The following is an 18,521-nucleotide window of genomic DNA, read 5'->3' as shown; positions in this document are numbered from 1 at the left end:
GGGAGGGAGGGAGGGAGGGAAGGAAGGAGGAAAGAAAAGAAGGAGAAGGAAAGGAGAAAAGGGAAGGAGAAGGGAAGGGAAGGGACGGGACGGGAAGGGAAAGGAAAAGGAAAAGGAAGAAAGGAAAGAAAGGAAGAACGAAAGAAAAAGAAACAAAGAAACAAAGAAAATAAAGATATTAGAACTCTATATAGATGATTACTACACAATGAGTAAACGCTGGTTGAATGAATGAAATTTGTTAGAAAAGAATATTACACTTAGAAAGGGCCAGGTAACAGTGTACCACCTTTCACACGCCTTTCTTTGCCACTGACAGAATTCTATTACTAGGACTAGGTTTGGGTTATGATTCTAAGGTGTACCCTGTCAGCCATGCTGAGACCTATGCATTCCACCGCATACCACTTCTGCTTAAACAGTGCTTGGTGTATAAACAGGTAACAGAGCTGTTCAGGACAAAAGCGCCACGGCTCTTTTACAGATGACATTCTAGAGCCAAGAATGAAAAGAGCAAACTTTTTCTTAAGAGCTAGACAGTATATATTTCAGGCTTTGCAGTTATTTGGTCTCTTGCAACTGTTCAATTCTGCCACTGTTGCACAAAAACAAAGGGATGGATAATTGTCATTGTCTATCTCTTCCTCGGCTTCCTGCAACTTTATCTTCATTCTAACATCAGTCACATTTGCCTTTCTCCATTTTTTACTGCCATCACCCTAATCTAAATTTTCATCACTCAAACAAAACTAAATTAGCAATAGGTTCCCTACTCTCATTTTTCCCTAATCGAATTCATTGTCACAGACAATACACAAATAACATGGGCAAGGCTGTGTTCCAATAAAACTTCCTTAATTTGAATTATATAATTCTCAAGTGCTACAGTATGTTCCTCTTTTTTTTTTTTTAAACCATTAAAAAGTATAGACACTATTCTTAGCTTGAAAACCCGTGACAGTGAGCACACCAGGCTTGTGCTTGTGTCAGAGGACTTCATTAAGAAATGCTTTCCTCAAAGGCCAGTCCAAGAGCAATGAGGACAGTCCCTGAAATATAAACACTAAGGTCTCCCCTGTGTGACCTTAGTGTTTAGAAAACAAAGAAGTTCCACTGCAATCCAACCCTACCTGCAGCATGGACGACCAGACCCAGCGTGGTGGTGATTTTGGAATTGCTAGATCTTGCTGCTTCTGGATCTAAAGTGAAAATGAGAAAGATAGCGTTAAGCTATGTGAGACAGAAACTGTTCAAACATTGGTCTGGAGGTGAAAGAATTTCACCTCCAGAACAGAAAGTGAAAGCTCTTAAAGTAGATTATTATTTTCCTCACTATCTTTTTTCTAACTTTTTTTTTTTTTTAAGATGGAGTCTCACTCTGTCACCCAGGCTGGATGGAGTACAGTGGTTTGATCACAGCTCACTGCAACCTCTACCTCCTGAATCATCTCCAGTGATTCTCCTGCCTCAGCCTCCCCAGTAGCTGGGATTACAGGCAGGCACCACCACGCCCAGCTAATTTTTTGTATTTTTAGTAGAGACAGGGTTTCACTAACGTTGGCCAGGCTGGTCTCGAACTCCTGACCTCCAATGATCTGCCCGCCTCACCCTCCCAAAGTGTTGAGATTATAGGCGTGAGCCACCGCACCGAGCCACTATCTTTTTTCTTTCTGCTTCAAACCCTTAGATTTCCCTGTCCTGAAGAGGTGGCTAAGAGGGAACTCTTCATCTGACTCAGCCTTAACAGAAAAATCACTGAAATGTGTAACCCCCCAACAGCCCCAACTTCCTCCTATTCCTTAATCCTCTTCCTCTACTATTCCAAGGAAAGTGTTCTATGGCCTCTGATCATTTCTTTCCAGACCTATCTAACTGTCATTGTTTATCTCTTCCCTGGCATCCTGCAACTTTATCTTCATTCTAACATCTGTCACATTTGTATTGCCATCACCCTAACCTAAATTTTCATCACTCAAACCTAAATTAGCAACAGGTTTTCTACTCTCATTTTTCCCTAATATAATTCATCCTACACATCTGTGTCAGACTCATCTTTTGAAAACACCACCCTTGGCCGGGCGCAGTGGCTCACACCTATAATCCCAGCACTTGAGGAGGCTGAGGCGGGTGGATCACCTGAGGTCAGGAGTTTGAGACCAGCCTGACCAACATGGTGAAACCCCATGTTGGTTCTACTAAAAAATACAAAAATTAGCTGAGTGTGGTGGCAGGAGCCTGTAATCTCAGCTACTTGGGAGGCTGAGGCAGGAGAATTGCTTGAACCCAGGAGGCAGAGGTTGCAGTGAGCCGAGATCACGCCATTGCCCTCCAGCCTGGGCAACAAGAGTGAAACTCTATCTCAAAAACAAACAAACAAAAAAACCCACCATCTTTCTGATGTGTCAGTTACCAGTTAAGAATCTGCTGCTTTTCAAATTCAGGGCAAACTGCTATATTAGGTAGGTTCCTAAGCCCTTTATCAACTAGTTCCAACTTATTTCTCAACGTCTGGTCTAGTTAAACCAGTTTGCTTAACACCATCAAACAAAATATTCTTATTCTCCTTTCCCCAAGTCTCCTCACCTGTAATTCTTGGCACATACTGAACTTACCAGCTTGTTAACCCAAAACTTGGACATCATTCAAAGTCTAACTACAGAACCTCAAGAATGAATAAAAAATTGAAGACTAAGCATGGTGGCTCATACCTGTAATCTCAGCAGCTTGGGAAGTTGAGGTAGGAGGATCTCTTGAGGCCAGGAGTTTGAGACCAGCCTGGCAAAATCACAAGACCCTATCTCTACAAAATTTTTAAAATTTAGCCAAGTGTGGTGGTGCATGCCTGTAGTCCCAGGTATCTAGGAGGTTAAGGCGGAAGGATCACTTGTGCCTAGGAGTTTAAGGCTGCAACATGTTATGCTCATGCCACTGGACTCCAGACTGGGTGACAGAGCAAGACCTTGTCTCAAGACAAATTCAAAATAAAAATAAAAAATAAATTAAAAAAACTGATTCCAGCTTAAAGCAACTCTCCCCTTGCCTAGACCTAGTGATCTATGCGGGCAGTCTCCACATGCTACTTCAAAGGTTCTTCTATATTACCACCTCAGATATAGAAAGCCATTTTCACTTAAATGTTTTATATCCCCAGATGGACTGTAAACGCTAAAGCATTAAATTTTCTACCTCTCTTTTCCTTTAACATGTCTGACAGAATGTAGCACAGCACTAGGCACCCAACAGTTACTTAATAAAACATTGCTGAAGAGTGAGAAAAGTATTTGTGTGTATGAAATAAAGATGTTACTGCTATTATAGGAAACACATAAGTAAATAAAGTTAAAAGATGCAGACATCAGAATGCCAGGCAAAATGACAGATGAACATCAGTCAAGTAAGTTACAGGGGATTTAATCTTCTTAGGAGTTCAGCACACAAAAGGAAGGGCTTTACAATGGAAAAAGTACACAAGTAAAGAGACATATTACCTCTTATTAATAAATGATATTTTCTTATTAAAACACTGCAAAGAAGAGAAGCTAAAGACTCTAATCACTCTGAGCCAGCAAATAGCTCAATGTTACCCTGAACTGGAAGGAACAGTCAAATTACACTGTGTGCAAGCTGGCTCTGGCCTTTTCTTTATACAAAACCTTATCGTCCAGTTACACTTAGGATCTTAAACAATTAGAGGCTTTAAAATTAGAAAGCTTTTATAAACCTATAAAGACCGTCATTTAGCATAAATTTAATAAATATGCTTTTATTGACATTTTATAATACATAAAACTCTGCAGAAAATAGGTAAAACCAGGTCATCACACACATGAAAGCCAGCAAAAACAATGACTTCAGAGATAAAACAGGAAGAAGGATAAAGGAACACAAGCTACATTTAATTCTCTGTATAGGATTACAGGGCACTACCAGGCCCACACATTTTACTTTTTTAGAGACAGAGTCTTGCTCTGTTGCCCAGGCTGGAGTGACATGGTGTGATCATAGCTTACTGCAGTCTCGAACTGAAGTGATTCTCCCTCCCATCTCAGTCACCTGAGCAGCTGTGACTACAGGCAAGTGCCACTACGCCTGGCTAGTTTTTAAAGTACTTTTTTGTAGAGATGGGTCTCGCTGTATTGTCCAGGCTGGTCTCAAACTCCTGACCTCAAGCCATCTTCCCACTTTGGCTTCCCAAAGTGCTGGGATTACAGGCCTGCGCCATTGTGCCTGGCCTGCCAATCACCATATATATCTTTAGAATCAGGTTTTTTTTAAAAAAAATCATTTGTTAAATGGAAATTTCTTTCAACTTACTGAGGAGGAAAATTTTTATTTTACATATTTAACATGTTTACATTTACATACATGTTTCAAAACACATAGAAGTGAAGTGGCCATTTCATTATTTTCCACATTTCTCTTTGGCAGATCAAGGATTCTGAGAAAGTACAGATGGTATGGAAGAAAGATACCCTGAGAGAAGGCTAGCTTTGTACCAACTCAGTCCTCTTCCTTCCTTTCTTCCTTCCTTCTTTTTTTTTTGAGACGGAATCTTGCATTGTCACCCGGGCTGGAGTGCAGTGGCGCGATCTTGGCTCATTGCAACCTCTGCCTCCCAGGTTCAGGTGATTCTCCTTGCCTCAGCCTCCCAAGTAGCTGGGATTACAGGCACCCGTCACCAGGCCCAGCTAATTTTTTTGTATTTTTAGTAGAGACAGGGTTTCACCGTGTTGGCCAGGCTGGTCTCAAACTCCGGACCTCATGATCCACCCGCCTTGGCCTCCCAGTGCTGGGATTACAGGTGTGAGCCGCTGCGCCAAGTCTCCTTCCTTTCTCGCATAAGCAAACATTCACACATGTACACACACACACACACACACACACACACACACACACACAAACCAGGATGTCAGAGGGAAACTAGAGCCGCTCACCCCTTCCCAGGATCAGAAAACACAGAAAAGGTCATTAACTTCTGCAGTTACTCTGTTCTTGAACTCACAACACTGTCCTGACCATGAATAAGGTCAGGTAGGAGAAACTTACAAAACTCCCTCAACTATAGGCTCACAAGTGTGAAATTCGACCATCCTTGTTTCTCTTTCTCTCCCTTTTTTTAAGACACAGGGTCTTCATCTGTCACCCAGGCTGAAGTACAGTGGCACAATCATAGTTCACTGCAGTCTTGAATTCTTAGGCTCAAGCAATCCTCCCATCTCAGCCTCCCAAGTAACTGGGATTACAGGCACATGCCACCATGCCCAGCTAATTTTTAAGATTTTTGTAGAGACGGGGTCTTGCTTTGTTGTCCAGGCTGGTCTCAAACTACTGGGCTGAAGCAATCTTCCCATCTTGGCCTCCCAAATTGCTTGGGATTACAGGTGTGAGTCACCACGCCCAGCCTACTTCAAATTGAAACTGGCAAGGATCACAAGAAACATGTCTTGGAGCCCAGTGTGGCCAACTATGTAATACAGCCAGAGTCCAATACCACCCAACGGTGCTTCTCATTTGCTGTTTGGAATAAGGCATATGAATAAAACCACTTATTCCTACATCAACTTTCCAAGATAAGATTTTATTAAAAAATATAACTCTATGGGAAAAAAAAATTAACACATAGTAAATACAAGGAGATTAAAAATCCTTCTAGACCAAAATTATTTTGTTTTGTTTTAAGCTCAATCCCATAATTTGTTTAAACCCTAATTTGGAAATAATTTTAAACCTTCAGTAAAGTTGCAAGAATAGTTATAAAAAATCCATATATCCTTTTCTCAGATGGACCTACTGACTAACATTTTGCCCCATTTGCTTCATCATTTATACTCACGCTCTCTGTACACACACACATTCTTTTTCTGTAACATTTAAAAGTAGCACAAACACATCAATAACCCTTTATCCCCAGATACTTCAATGTGTATTTTCTAAGAGAAAAGATACTTTCTTACATAATCACAGTAATCAACATTGACACTTTTTCTAATTTTCTTGCATATTGTAATTTTGTCAACTGCTCAATAACGTACTTACTTCAGGGCATGTTTCCTTTCCAGCAAGGCTTTGGTAGAGAATCACACATTTCACTGCGTTGTAACTCTTTAGTCTCTTTTCATCTGGAACATTTCCTCTCCCTTTGACTTTTATGATATTGCCATTTTTGGATAATATATTCTCTTCCTTTCTTGTTTTTTTAGTAATAAAAAACTTTTTGTGTATGTCCTTAGACTATGGGTTCCTGGATGAACTGTTATAAAGGTGATGATGCTTCTCAGGGTATCACATCTAGAGGTGCAGGATGTACATCTGCTGCTCACTGGTGGTGTTAATTTTGAATTATATCCTGGACATTGCCAACATTATCTCGTGGATAGTCTCAGATTTTGTTATATTCCTCCAAATAGTGACTTTTTTTGTTTGTTTTGCTTTAAGCAACTTGGTTGGATTAAAACTGCAAACTGCCTTTTGGGTTGCTGCTCAATTTTCAGTTTAATTTTGTGTGTGTGTGTGTGTGTATGTGTGTTCTGTTTGTTTTTGAGACAGGGCCTCCCTCTGTTGCCCAGTCTGGAGTGTGGTGGTACAATCTTGGCTCGTTGGCTCACTGCAACCTCCCTGTCCTGGGCTCAAGCTACCCTCCCACCTTAGTCTCCTAAGTAGCTGGGACTACAAGCGCAGGTCACCACACCCAGCTAATTTTTGTATTTGTTGTAGAAAAAACATCTTGCCATGTTGACCAGGCTGGTCTCAAACTCCTGGGCTTAACCCATTCACCCACCTTGGCCTCCCAAAGTCCTGGGATTACAGGCATGAGCCACTGCAGCCAGTTCAGTTTAGTTCATAATTATCTTCAGTTGAGTTACCTGGAGTCTGCCCATAAAAGCATGGTTCAGGGTCAGCTAGAGACTGAGGCAGTTCATATACAGAATTTGGGGGTGAATTTCTCTTCTTTCTAGGATTCTCCCTTATTTTCAGTGCTGTAACCACTGAAACTCCTGAACTCTGTCCTCTGGTTCTTCAGTCTAGAAAGATTGAGTTTTCTATCAGAGCTTTAGCTGTCCCACAGGGGGTTGACTACTAAAAGCAGTAAAAATAGGAAATGCATCCTGTTCCAAGTGCTGACTCCCCTCCAGAATTTGCTTGCTTTGGGTCGCTCTCCACTGTCTTTAGCTTGTGGTTTTTTGAATTCTGTCCAGCGTTTTTAGTTACCTGTAAGGAGGCTGATCTGACAGCTTACTTGGCCATATCAAAAGCAGAATGCTTGTGACCTTAATTTTGACTATCCAATCAAGGTATTACCTGATTTCTTCATTTAGCTACTTCTTTCCCCTTGAAGCCAATAAGGAAATAAAAATTTGTCCCCTACATTTAACATTCATTGATGATGCATGCCTGAATCAACCTTTACTGAGGGTTGCAAAAGTGAGTATTTTTCCAACTCCAGCACTCTTTCCACATTTAACAATTGACATTAACCATTCTACTATAAGCAAATGCATGCTCTCTCTTTCCCCATATATATAATATATATTATATTTTATATATATTATATATTATAGGTATTATTAATTATAATATATTATTAATTATAATATATATTATATAATATATAACATACATATTATATATCAGATGGGCTCATGGATTCCCATTTTTTTCTTTTTTTCCTTTTTTTTTTTGAGATGGAGTTTCATTCTTGTCTCCCAGGATTGAGTGCAATGGCACAATCTTGGCTCACTGCAACCTCCGCCTCCCAGGTTCAAGCAATTCTCCTGTCTCAGCTTCCCCAGTAGCTAGAATTATGGGGTTTCACCATGTTGGTCAGGCTGGCCTTGAACTCCTAACCTCAGGTGATCCACCCACCTCGGCCTCCCAAAGCACTGGGATTACAGGTGTGAGCCACCGCGCCCAGCCAGATTCCCATTTTTTGAATGGTTTATACTTTATTACTGTTCTTAATTATGTTGGTGCTCAACTTATCCCAGATGTGGCCAGTGGGAAACCTTTTAAGAGGGTTCCTATATCCTATGACATGCTCCCATCTTCTTCCTTCCTTCTGTTTTTTTCAGTACTAGATGTTCCAAGCTCACTTGTACTTACCCTGCCCCTGTCCTAGAATCAGTCCTGATTCGTCTCTGAAGAGCCCTGGCATGCTCATGATAGTGGGATGTCTTTAAGTTCTAGGCCCCATCTCCAGACACAGCTAGGACACACACACACACACACACACACACACATGTATATACAAATACATACACATAAACAAATACATTTAGAAATCCCGAGTCCAATACCTCCAATTCCAATCCATCCCTATAGGGGTTCTTTCTTGCCTTGCTCCACTCCATACTTGTGTGTTCCTTCTTCCACACTTAGAACCCTGACTCCACCAACATCAACACGACCCATTTACTCAATCCTATAAAACATCTAAAGCAGCTTCAGAACAGTTCTGCCCATTCCATTACAAAACAACAATAACAACAACAATGAGTTCAGTTATTTGTTTATAGTTTTCTCCCAGCTCTACCCAAGACTAAACATATACAGTCAAATACTACATTCATAATTTACTTGAATTAGTTTTTTTAAAATCTCTTCAGTGTGACTGTATTATTCATTTGAAATACAATTCATCTGTTGTATGGGAGTTAGTGCTCCCATCCGTACTGGTTTCATTCTATTTTTTGAATATGTAGAATATTAACATGTTTCCAAAAGTCAGAACTATACCAAAAAGGCATGCTCAGGGGACTATCATGTGCTCCCCAAACCTTCTGCCCTCTCATACCCTCCACCCCACCCCATGCAGTTAATAAATATCTTTTGTTTGCTAGCCAGTTCTTCTGTTTCTTTTTTGTAAAGATAAGTAGATACAGTTGACCACTGCACTGAACAATGTGGAGGCTGGAGTGCTGACCCCCTACACAGTCAAAAATCCACATATAACTTTTCACTCCCCAAAAACTTAACTACTAATAGCCTACTGATGATCAGAAGTCTTAATGATAACAAAGTCGATTAACATATATTTTGTTATATGTATTAATACTCTATTTTTACAAAAAAGTAAGCTAGGTAAACGTTATTTAAAAATCATAAGAAAGAGAAAATATATTTACTATTAAGTGGAAATGGATCATCATAAAGGTTTTCATCCTCATCATCTTCACACTGAGTAGGCTGAGGAGGAGGACAAGGAGGAAGAGGAGGGGTTGGTCTTTCTGTCTCAAGGGAGGCAGAGGTAGAAAAGGTGAAGGAGGTGGAAGGAGAGGCAGGAGAGGCAGGCATACTCGGTATAACTTTTATTGAAAGAAAATCCATGTATAAATGGACTCACACAGTTCAAACCCATACTGTTCAAGGGTCAACTGTATGTTTTTCTTATTTCCCCTTCTTTCTTACACAAAACGTAATATATGCTAAATGATCATTATATTTTTTGCTTTTTTTTTTTTTCCATTTAACAATACCTCCTGGGAATCTCTCCCTATCAGTTCACAGATACCTGAATCTTTATTCTTTTATTATTTTTTTTACAGTGACAGGGTTTCACACTGTCACCCAGGCTGGAGTGCAGTTATGCGATCATAGCTCACTGCGGCCTTGAATTCCAGTTTCAAGTAATCAACCTACCTCAGCCTCTCAAAATGCTGGGATTAAAGGGGTAAGCCTCTGTGCCCCGCCTGAATCTTTATTCTTTTCTACAGCTACATGGTACTCCATTATGGTACATACCATAGTTCATTCAGCCAATCTCCATGACTGAACATTTAAGTATTTTCCAATGATAAATAATGCTGCATTGAACAATCTTGTGCATACATATTTTCATACTGGAGCTGTATTTGAGTAAATCCCTAGAAGTGGGATTTTTGGTCAAAGGGTAAATACATATGCGGTTTTGTTAGATATTGCCAAATTTCTCTCCATGGGCATTGTACCATTTTGCATTGGCACCCCAATATATGAGTGCCTATTCTATCACAGTTTTGCCAGTCGGGTGTATTGTTAAGCTTCTGAACTTTTGCCTGACAGGTAAGAAATGGTATCTCAGCATAGCTTTGATTTGTATTCAAGTGAAACTGAACATCTTTTTATATGTTTAAGGGCCATTTTAATATCTTATTGTGATTATCTGTTCATGTCTTTTGCCTGCTTTTCTGCAGATTTTTCTGTTGACCAAAGATTCTTAGCCTGGGGTCTATAGAGGTGAGTACAGGTAGAATTCAGGGGATGTCTGTGACTTTAATTTGAAAAAAATGCATTTTTATTTTTACTAACCTCTGAAATTTAGTATTTCCTTTATCTTTTTTCTTTTTTTTTTTTTTGAGATGCGATCTTGTTCTCTTGCTCAGGCTGAACTGGAATGCATTGGTGTGATTGTGGCTCAATGTAGCCTCAACCTCCTGGGCTCAAGTAATCTTACCACCTAAGCCTCCTGAGTAGCTGCAACTACAGGCATGCCCCATTATGCCTGGGTAATTTTTTTTTTTTTTTTTTTTTGTAGAGATGGGGTCTCAGCACATCTCCCAGGCTGGTCTTGAACTCCTGATCTCAAGTGACCCTTCCCCCTCAGCCTCTCAAAGTCCTGGGATTATAGGCATGAGCCATCACGCCTGGCCACATTTCCTTTACTTTTATTATCATTATTATTTTTGAGACAGGGTCTCACTTTGTCACCCAGGCTGGAGTACAGTGGTGTGACCTCGGCTCACTGTAGCCTCAACCTCCTGGGCTTACGCATTCCTCCCGCCTCAGTCCCCCTAGTAACGGGGACTACAGGTGCGCACCACCATGCTCAGCTAATTTTTGTATTTTTCTGTAGAGACGGGGTTTTGCCATGTTGCCCAGGCTGGTCTCAAACTCCTGAACTCAAAAGGATCCGCCCGTCCTGGCCTCCCAAAGTGCTAGGATTACAGGTGAGTCACTGCAACTGGCCCTGCATTTCCTTTAATTATGAATGTAGACAATAAACCATAAGCAGTATCAGCACTATCTCTACTGCCCAGTAGAAATCAGACTAATCAGGTTATTTTACGGTTGTAGATTATCTTTAAACTATTGTTTTCACTCATCACTACTTTAAGGACTTAGAGAACTGCTGCCACGCTGCATGACTACAGCTTTCCTGTCTGCAGATGCTCATGTGGCGGAGCTGGACAACGATCAAGTAGCTCTGCATCTAACAGCCACTCAGCCACTAAACAGCGACAGTCACAGGGCTCTCCAACCAGGGACCAAGATATTTATGCCGCTTTCCAATATTTCCTATCTGCAAAATTCCCTGCTGACATATCTGAAAAAAAGATGTCTACAAATCAATCCTTGGAGAAGTTTTATAACTCTCAAATTTATTTCTATCACCATGGGATCAAAGTGTATCATGTATCAGAATCCTTTATTAATATAAATTGTACGAAAAATGTTGACCTAGCCAAAGATGAATTCATTGATCTTAAAACAAAATAGTTACTATGACTGAAGTTAAATTTGAAAAGTCTTGGGGAATTCTAGTTGTCCTTTAGAGAAGCTTATGATTCCTTAAAAAGCAAGCTACAAATGCGTTTAGGTACATTTGTAAGAAAATACCTTTGTAAACCCAAGATTTTCTACACCAATAACCAACAAAACAAAAACTCAAAATCAACCAGATGCTTAACTTGACATACATGTTGCCTTGTTACAGACTACCTCATAATTTAATGTTCTTAAGCCAAGCATATTATTATGTAATAGCTAGCATACTAATGTCCTAGAAAATAAAATTCAACTCTAACTTGTTTAGGATTTAAATGTATTATATTATCTCATTATTTAATGCACTGATAAAGATATACATTACTATATCACAAATTTGTTCTGTTGTTTTAGTAACTGTATTTCAACATAGGTGTTTTCTCTGTGATCCTAGGTACTATGTTTTATACATTTAAAAACAATATTCCAATAAAAGGTCCACAGTCTTTAGACTTCCTAAGGGCTCCATAGCAAAAAACTAAGTTAAGAACTTCTGCCCTAGACTCTCAACCAAATGTGGCAGCTTTAAGACAAGCAAAGTAATAAACCAATAAACACTTATTTGTGCCACATGCCACAACTCACTAGCTCTCCCCACTTAGTTAAATGTTCACTAGAACCCAAGGAAGACAAGAGTTTTAGCACTAAATATGGCCACCGATACAGACTGAAATATTTGATCATTTTTAACTTTCTAAACTGCAAATGTATTGCACTGCCCAGAAAGCCTTGGAGCCACTCACCGTCAGTAGGATGCACATGGGAGTTACCAATCTGGTCCACCAGCAGCATGAAAACGAAGCCCAGTACGAGGGAAACACCAATATAGGCATGCAGCTGTGTGTGGTCGTGGCTGTGCTCATGTTCATGGACAACTGATTTTTCTGCTGCTTTGTCTGATGTAATCACATCATGTGTTTCACTCGCTTGGTGGTGTTTTCCTAGAGCAGAATAAACCATAAAGAGAAAATATGTTTTTCCCCTAAAAACATTTTCATGTAGGAGTTTCCATTCTTTGTATTTCAAGCTCTACTTACTTTACTGTAAAGACATCCACTTTCTATATTGTAATCCAGCCAATCATTAACTCCTTCAACTTAAAGTTCATGATGAAAAAATTCCCAAATGTCTTCTGCCTTTGACATGCAGACCTTCTGACTGCCTATTATTCTCAAAACCTGGGAAGTGGAAGCAAATCACCATGCAAGAAAGCAATCATATTCCCAAAGGGACACCATCCCCAAATATTCCTCTGTCTGAGAAATTCATGCCAATCTCACCAGAAAATACACTGTTTCATTCTGATGAAAATAGGCAAATGAAGAGCAGTAACAATGAAAATAATTGCAATCAAATTCATCTAGTTTATACCTAGGCTGATATAAAAATTTCAAATAAGGAACAAATTGAGTAGAAAATTTTTAGCTTTATAAAACATCAGCAGACAATTGCCAGCAAGAAACCAAAAGGGCAGAGCAGTTTAAGAGGCACATCCTTCAGTCTAAATTCAGTTCTAGAAATATGGAGGATGGGAGACTCTGAATTGCAGTAAATGATACCTGGCCAGTTGATAATCCCAGTTTACAGTAACATATTTGTCACTTAAAACATAAATGCTTCAAGGCCAAAATGCTTACCTTTGCTGTATTTCATGAATAGAGAGTAACATGCTAGATATTTATAATTTATAATCAGATTAAGCAGTTTAACCCTTTTTAAAAAAATTGAGACAAAGTCTCATCTTTCACCCAGGCTGGAGTACAACAGTGGTGCAATTATGGCTCACTGCACCCTCCACCTCCCGGGCTCAAGCAATCCTCCTACCTCAGCCTCCCAAGTAACTGAGAAACCACAGGCAAGTACCACCATGACCAGCTAATTTGAAAATTTTTTTGTAGAAATGGGGTCTCCCTATGTTGCCTAGGCTGGTCTTGAAATCTGGGGCTCAGGTGATCCTCCCACCTTGACCTCCCAAAGTGGTGGGATTACAAGCATGAGCCACCGTGCCCAGCCTAGAGACCCTCTCTCTTAAAAACAAAACAGGCCAGGTGCAATGGCTCATGCCTGTAATCGCAGCACTTTGGGAGGCCAAGGCAGGCAGATCACGAGGTTAGGAGATCAATGCCAACATGGTGAAACCCCATCTCTACTAAAAATACAAAAATTAGCTGGGCATGGTGGCACATGCCTATAACCCCAGCTACTAAGGAGGCTGAGGCAAAAGAATCGCTTGAACCAGTGAGTCGGAGGTTGCAGTGAGCGAAATCGCGTCACTGCCCTCCAGCCTGGCAACAACTCTGTCTCAAAAAAATAAAACAAACAAAACAAAACAAAACAGTTTCACAAAATAATATCCAACCTTACAACAGTTACAACGCACTCTCCTGTTTCTTTCTTTCTCTCCCTCTCTCTTTCTTTTTGAGACAGCATATGGCCCTTTCACCCAGACTAGACTACAGTAGTGCAATCTCAGCTCACAGTAACCTCCATTTCCTGGACTCAAGTCATTCTTCTGCTTCGGTCTCCTGAGAAGCTGGACTACAGACGTGAGCTACCAAATCCTGCTAATTTTTATATTGTTTTTGTGGAGATGGAGTTTTGCCATGTTGCCCAGGCTGGTCTCAAACTCCTGAGCTCAAGTGATCCACCCACCTTGACCTCCCAAAGTGCTGGGATTACAGGCTTAAGTCACCATGCCTGATACTATTCTTTTCTTTTTGAGACAGAGTCTCGCTCTATACCCAAGTTGGAGTGCAGTGGCATGATCTCAGCTCACTGCAATCCTGTGCCTCCAGGGTTCAAGTGGTTCTCATGCTTCAGCCTCCTGAGTAGCTGGGTTTACAGGTGTGCTACATGGTGAGTTCTTGCGAGATCTGATGGTTTTTAAGGGGCCCTTCCCCTCTTCACTCAGCACTTTTCCTTCCCACCACCTTGTGAAGAAGGTGCCTTGCTTTCCCTTTGTTTTCCGCCAGGATTTTAAGTTTCCTGAGGCCTCCCCAGCCATGCTGAACTGTGAGCCAATTAAATCTCTTTAATGACCTTTATAAATTACCCAGGCTTCAGGGCCTTTTGTGGTTGCATATGAATTTTAGGATCATTCTTTCTATTAAGGTTTATTTGGCTTATAGTTCTGCAGGCTGTCCAAGCAGCATGAATCTGAGGATCTCAGGAAGCTTCCAATCATTGCAGAAGGGGAAGAGGAGTCAGCATGTCACAAGACAAGAGAGGGGAGGGGTGCCATGCTCTTTTAAACAACTAGTTCTCCAGTTAAATTACAGAGGGAGAACTCATTAGCAAGGGGACAGCATCAGTATGTGTATGAGGGATCCACCCTCCTGACCCAAACACCTCGCGCCAGGCCCCGCCTCCAACACATGTTGATCACATTTCAACACGAGATGTGGAGGGGACAAATGCCCAAACCATAGCAAATGCCACTGGAATTATGATAGGGATTGCATTAAATCTGTAGATCACTTTGGGTAGCATGGATATTTTAACAACATTAATTCTTCCAATTCATGAACACAGAATACCTTACTTATATCTTCTTCAATTTCTTTAATCAATGTTTTATAGTTTTCAGCACATAGATCTTTTACCTCCGTGGTTAAATTTATGCCCAAGTATTTTATTTTATTTTATTTTCTGATGCTATTTTGAATGTAATTGTTTTCATAGTTTCTTTTTCAAAGAGTTCATTGTCAGTGTATAAAAATGCAACTGATACTTGTATGCTGATTTTGTATCCTGCAACTTCACTGCATCTGTTTATTAGTTCTAATAATTTTTTGATGGAGTCCTTAGGTATTTCTATGTATAAGATCATCTCATCTGAAAACAGAGACAACTTTACTTCTTCCTTTTGAATCTGAATGCCTTTTATCTTCTTTTATCTGCCTGATTGTTCTGGCTAGGGCCCCCTACATTTTATTTAAATGTAGAGTAAAGTGATAGACAAAGCCACAGATAATCATACCTCTATAAAGAATCTGACACATGGCATTCCTACAGAAGAGATAAAAATGAGTGAGATAATCTATATTGAGCCATGCCTGACAATAGCAGTTTTGACAATACATCACATTTATATTTTCATCTTTGACCCAATAGTCTACCTTCCCAAAAACACCAATTCTAACAGTCCAAAGAATTTTGAGATGTTTTCAGATTTTGGCTCCACAGTAAACTGCTGCATTACCCAATAATCTTTGAAGTTCTTAAAACTTGTTTCTATAGAGTTTTTTTGTCACATGAAAACTGATAATCATCTAATTCCAGTGATTTTAGAGCTATAATTACATATGAGTAAGAGGTTCCTTTTTACATTAATTAGTATTTAATAATGCTTATTAAAGCATCAGAGCACTTAGTTAACATGATATACTGAGTTCTGAAAACAATATATTATCATAATTATAGGTCCACAGAAGAATGAAACCATAGGCTGTAGTAACATGTACACAAACTTCTTTCTTGAAGTATGAAGAAAAGTTGGTTTGGTCTACAAGAAAGAAAGGGGGGGGCGGGGCTGGGCGCAGTGGCTCATGCCTGTAATCCCAGCACTTTGGGCGGCTAAGGCAGGCAGATCACCTAAGGTCAGGCATTCAAGACCAGCCTGGCCAACATGGTAAAACCCTGTCTCTGCTAAAAATACAAAAATTAGTTATGCATGGTGGCAGGTGCCTGAAATCCCAGCTACTAGGGAGGTTGAGGCAGGAGAATCACTTCAACCCAGAAGGTGGAAGTTTCAGTGAGCCAAGATGGTGTCATTGCACTCCAGTTTGGGTGACAAGAGCAAAACTCTGTCTAAAAAAAAAAAAAAAAAAAAAAAAAAAAAAGGAGAAAGGGAAGAGGGTAAGAAAAGAGAGAGTACAGCAGCAAAAACAAAATTACAATGATATGTCTAAACTCATCAGTATGAAGAGGTAAAAAATTTGGAGACAGCTTAGCTGAAAGGTAATATCGTGGTTAAGTTACCTCACACATTTGTTTTGAGTTACTCTTCCCAGCACTTTGGGAGGCTGAGGCGGGTGAATCACGACATGATGAGTTCAAGACCAGCCTGGCCAAGATGGTGAAACCCCATCTCTACTAAAAATACAAAAATTAGCCGGGCATGGTGGCAGGTGCCTATAATCCCAGCTACTCAGGAGGCTGAGGCAGAGAATTGCTTGAACCTGGGAGGTGGAGGGTACAGTGAGCTGAGATCGTGCCACTGCACTCCAGCCTGGGTGACAGAGTGAGCCTCTGTCTCAAAAAAAACAACAAAAAATTTCTTTAACAGGGGTATTAACATTTTAAATTTTAAAAGGAATGTTGGAGACATCTGATGCTGGCCATGTTAGAGTAAGTGCATTTTGACGTCAATCGCCCACTGATTACAACAAAAACTGGACAAAACACACCAAAAGACAGCTACTTCAGGACTACAAAACGTAAACAACAGCAAGTGAATGGAAAGCAGCAAAAAATTCTAGAGAGATCCTGTCCTTCTGGCCAGAGGACCAGGAAAAGAGGCTGCTAAGATGTAGTGAAGTACAGGAAAGTCTCCCCTTTTTTTCTTTCCCTCCTCTTTTTTCTTTCCTGGTCCTGCCTTTAAGGCAGCCCCAGTTGCAGAACTGCATGGTGGCAACAAAGGCAGTTAAAACCCCATCTTTCCGGCCAGATCAAATAGAAAAAGGGACTCCAGTGGTCTGAAGTGTCTAGGGGGAAACCTGGTTATGCTGCTCTGCCTTTTCTGCTCTTACTTTCCTTTGATGGAAGCCCAAGTTACATGGAACTATGTGGTGGCAACACATGCAGTGTTGCATGCAGCCACACATGCAACACATGCAGCCAAAACTCTAGAGAAACCTTGTCTTTCTTGACAGAGGACCAGGAAAAGGGGGTCTGTTTGCAAGAGAATGTGAAAGGAACACTTGAGAGGAAAGAGCTGAGGGAGGTGTTAATCCTATGTATAAATGGCACAAGTCCCAGGCTCACTCCTGAACTCAGTATACACAGGACATAGCCAAAGCAGCATTGTAAAGGCTTTGAAAACTCAGCTAAAATGAGAACCATCATCAAAAAAACAAACAAAAACAAAAAAAATAGAACTTTCAGACTGAATCTAAATAGGTTAACTTTCTGCTAAAACAAAAGAAACAAACATTCTTCAGAGATTTTGACAGGACTCAGATTCTCAAGTTATAATATTCAAAATGTCCAGCATACAATCAAATTATATGACATACAAAGAAACAGAAAATTCTGACCAATTACCAAGGGAAAAGACAATCAACCCAACCTACAGATCACTTAGATACTGGAACATTCAAAGCAGCTACTCTAACTATGTTCTCTAAGCTAAAGATAACATACTTTTTGAAAAATAATTTAAAAAAAATAGAGACAGGGTCTTGCTATGTTGCCCAGGCTGGTCTGGAAATCCTAGGCTCAAGTGATCCTCCCACCTGGGCTTCCCAAAGTGCTGGGATTATAGGCACGAGCCACTGTGTCTGGCCTAAAGGTAAAAAATCCTCAAATAAATGAATGTCCTCAGCAGAGAAACAGAAACTATAAAAAGAAACCAACTGGAAATTTCAGAACTGAAAAATATAATATCTAAAGTAGTAAATTCACTGGATGGGATCAATAATAAACTGGAAATGGCCAGACACAGTGACTCACGCCTATAATCCCAGCATTTTTGGAGGCCAAGGCAGGTGGATCACCTGAGGTCAGGAGTACCAGACCAGCCTGGGCAACATGGTGAAATCCCGTCTCTACTGAAAATGCAAAAATTAGCCAGGCGTGGTGGCACACCCCTGTAATCTCAGCCACTTGGGAGGCTGAGGCAGGATAATTGCTTGAACTGGAGAGGCAGAGGTTGCAGCAAACCCAGATCACGCCACTGCATTCCAGACTGGGCAAAAGAGCAAGACCTTGTCTCAAAAAATAAATAAAATAAAATAAAATAAAATAAAATAAAATAAAATAAAATAAAATAAAGAAAATAG

The 18,521-nt window shown here is 40.3% G+C and overlaps 1 protein-coding gene across 4 annotated transcripts in view; it reads right to left on the bottom strand.

Moving 5' to 3' along the window:
• Window positions 1–18,521, bottom strand: part of SLC39A9 (solute carrier family 39 member 9) — a 67,501-nt gene that overhangs the window by 8,644 nt on the left and 40,336 nt on the right. For 3 of the 4 annotated variants that reach the window (XR_001886813.1, XM_017878637.1, XM_017878638.1), the window contains exons 3-4: window positions 12,264–12,461; window positions 1,131–1,199 (exon numbers count right to left, since the gene is read on the bottom strand). Coding sequence is in view for 3 of the 4 variants with exons in the window: in XM_017878637.1 (XP_017734126.1) it covers window positions 1,131–1,199; window positions 12,264–12,461 (267 nt within the window). In the remaining variant the exon portion in view is untranslated. Of the gene's footprint in view, window positions 1–1,130; window positions 1,200–9,122; window positions 9,184–12,263; window positions 12,462–18,521 lie in introns of those variants that run through there. The other variant, XM_017878639.1, reaches the window with a different exon arrangement.

The sequence above is a fragment of the Rhinopithecus bieti genome, unplaced genomic scaffold (assembly GCF_001698545.2).
Source record: "Rhinopithecus bieti isolate Rb0 unplaced genomic scaffold, ASM169854v2 scaffold_11252, whole genome shotgun sequence".
NCBI lineage: Eukaryota > Metazoa > Chordata > Mammalia > Primates > Cercopithecidae > Rhinopithecus > Rhinopithecus bieti.
Note: the sequence above shows the minus strand (reverse complement) of the source record. Positions and strands in the feature narration are given on the sequence as shown.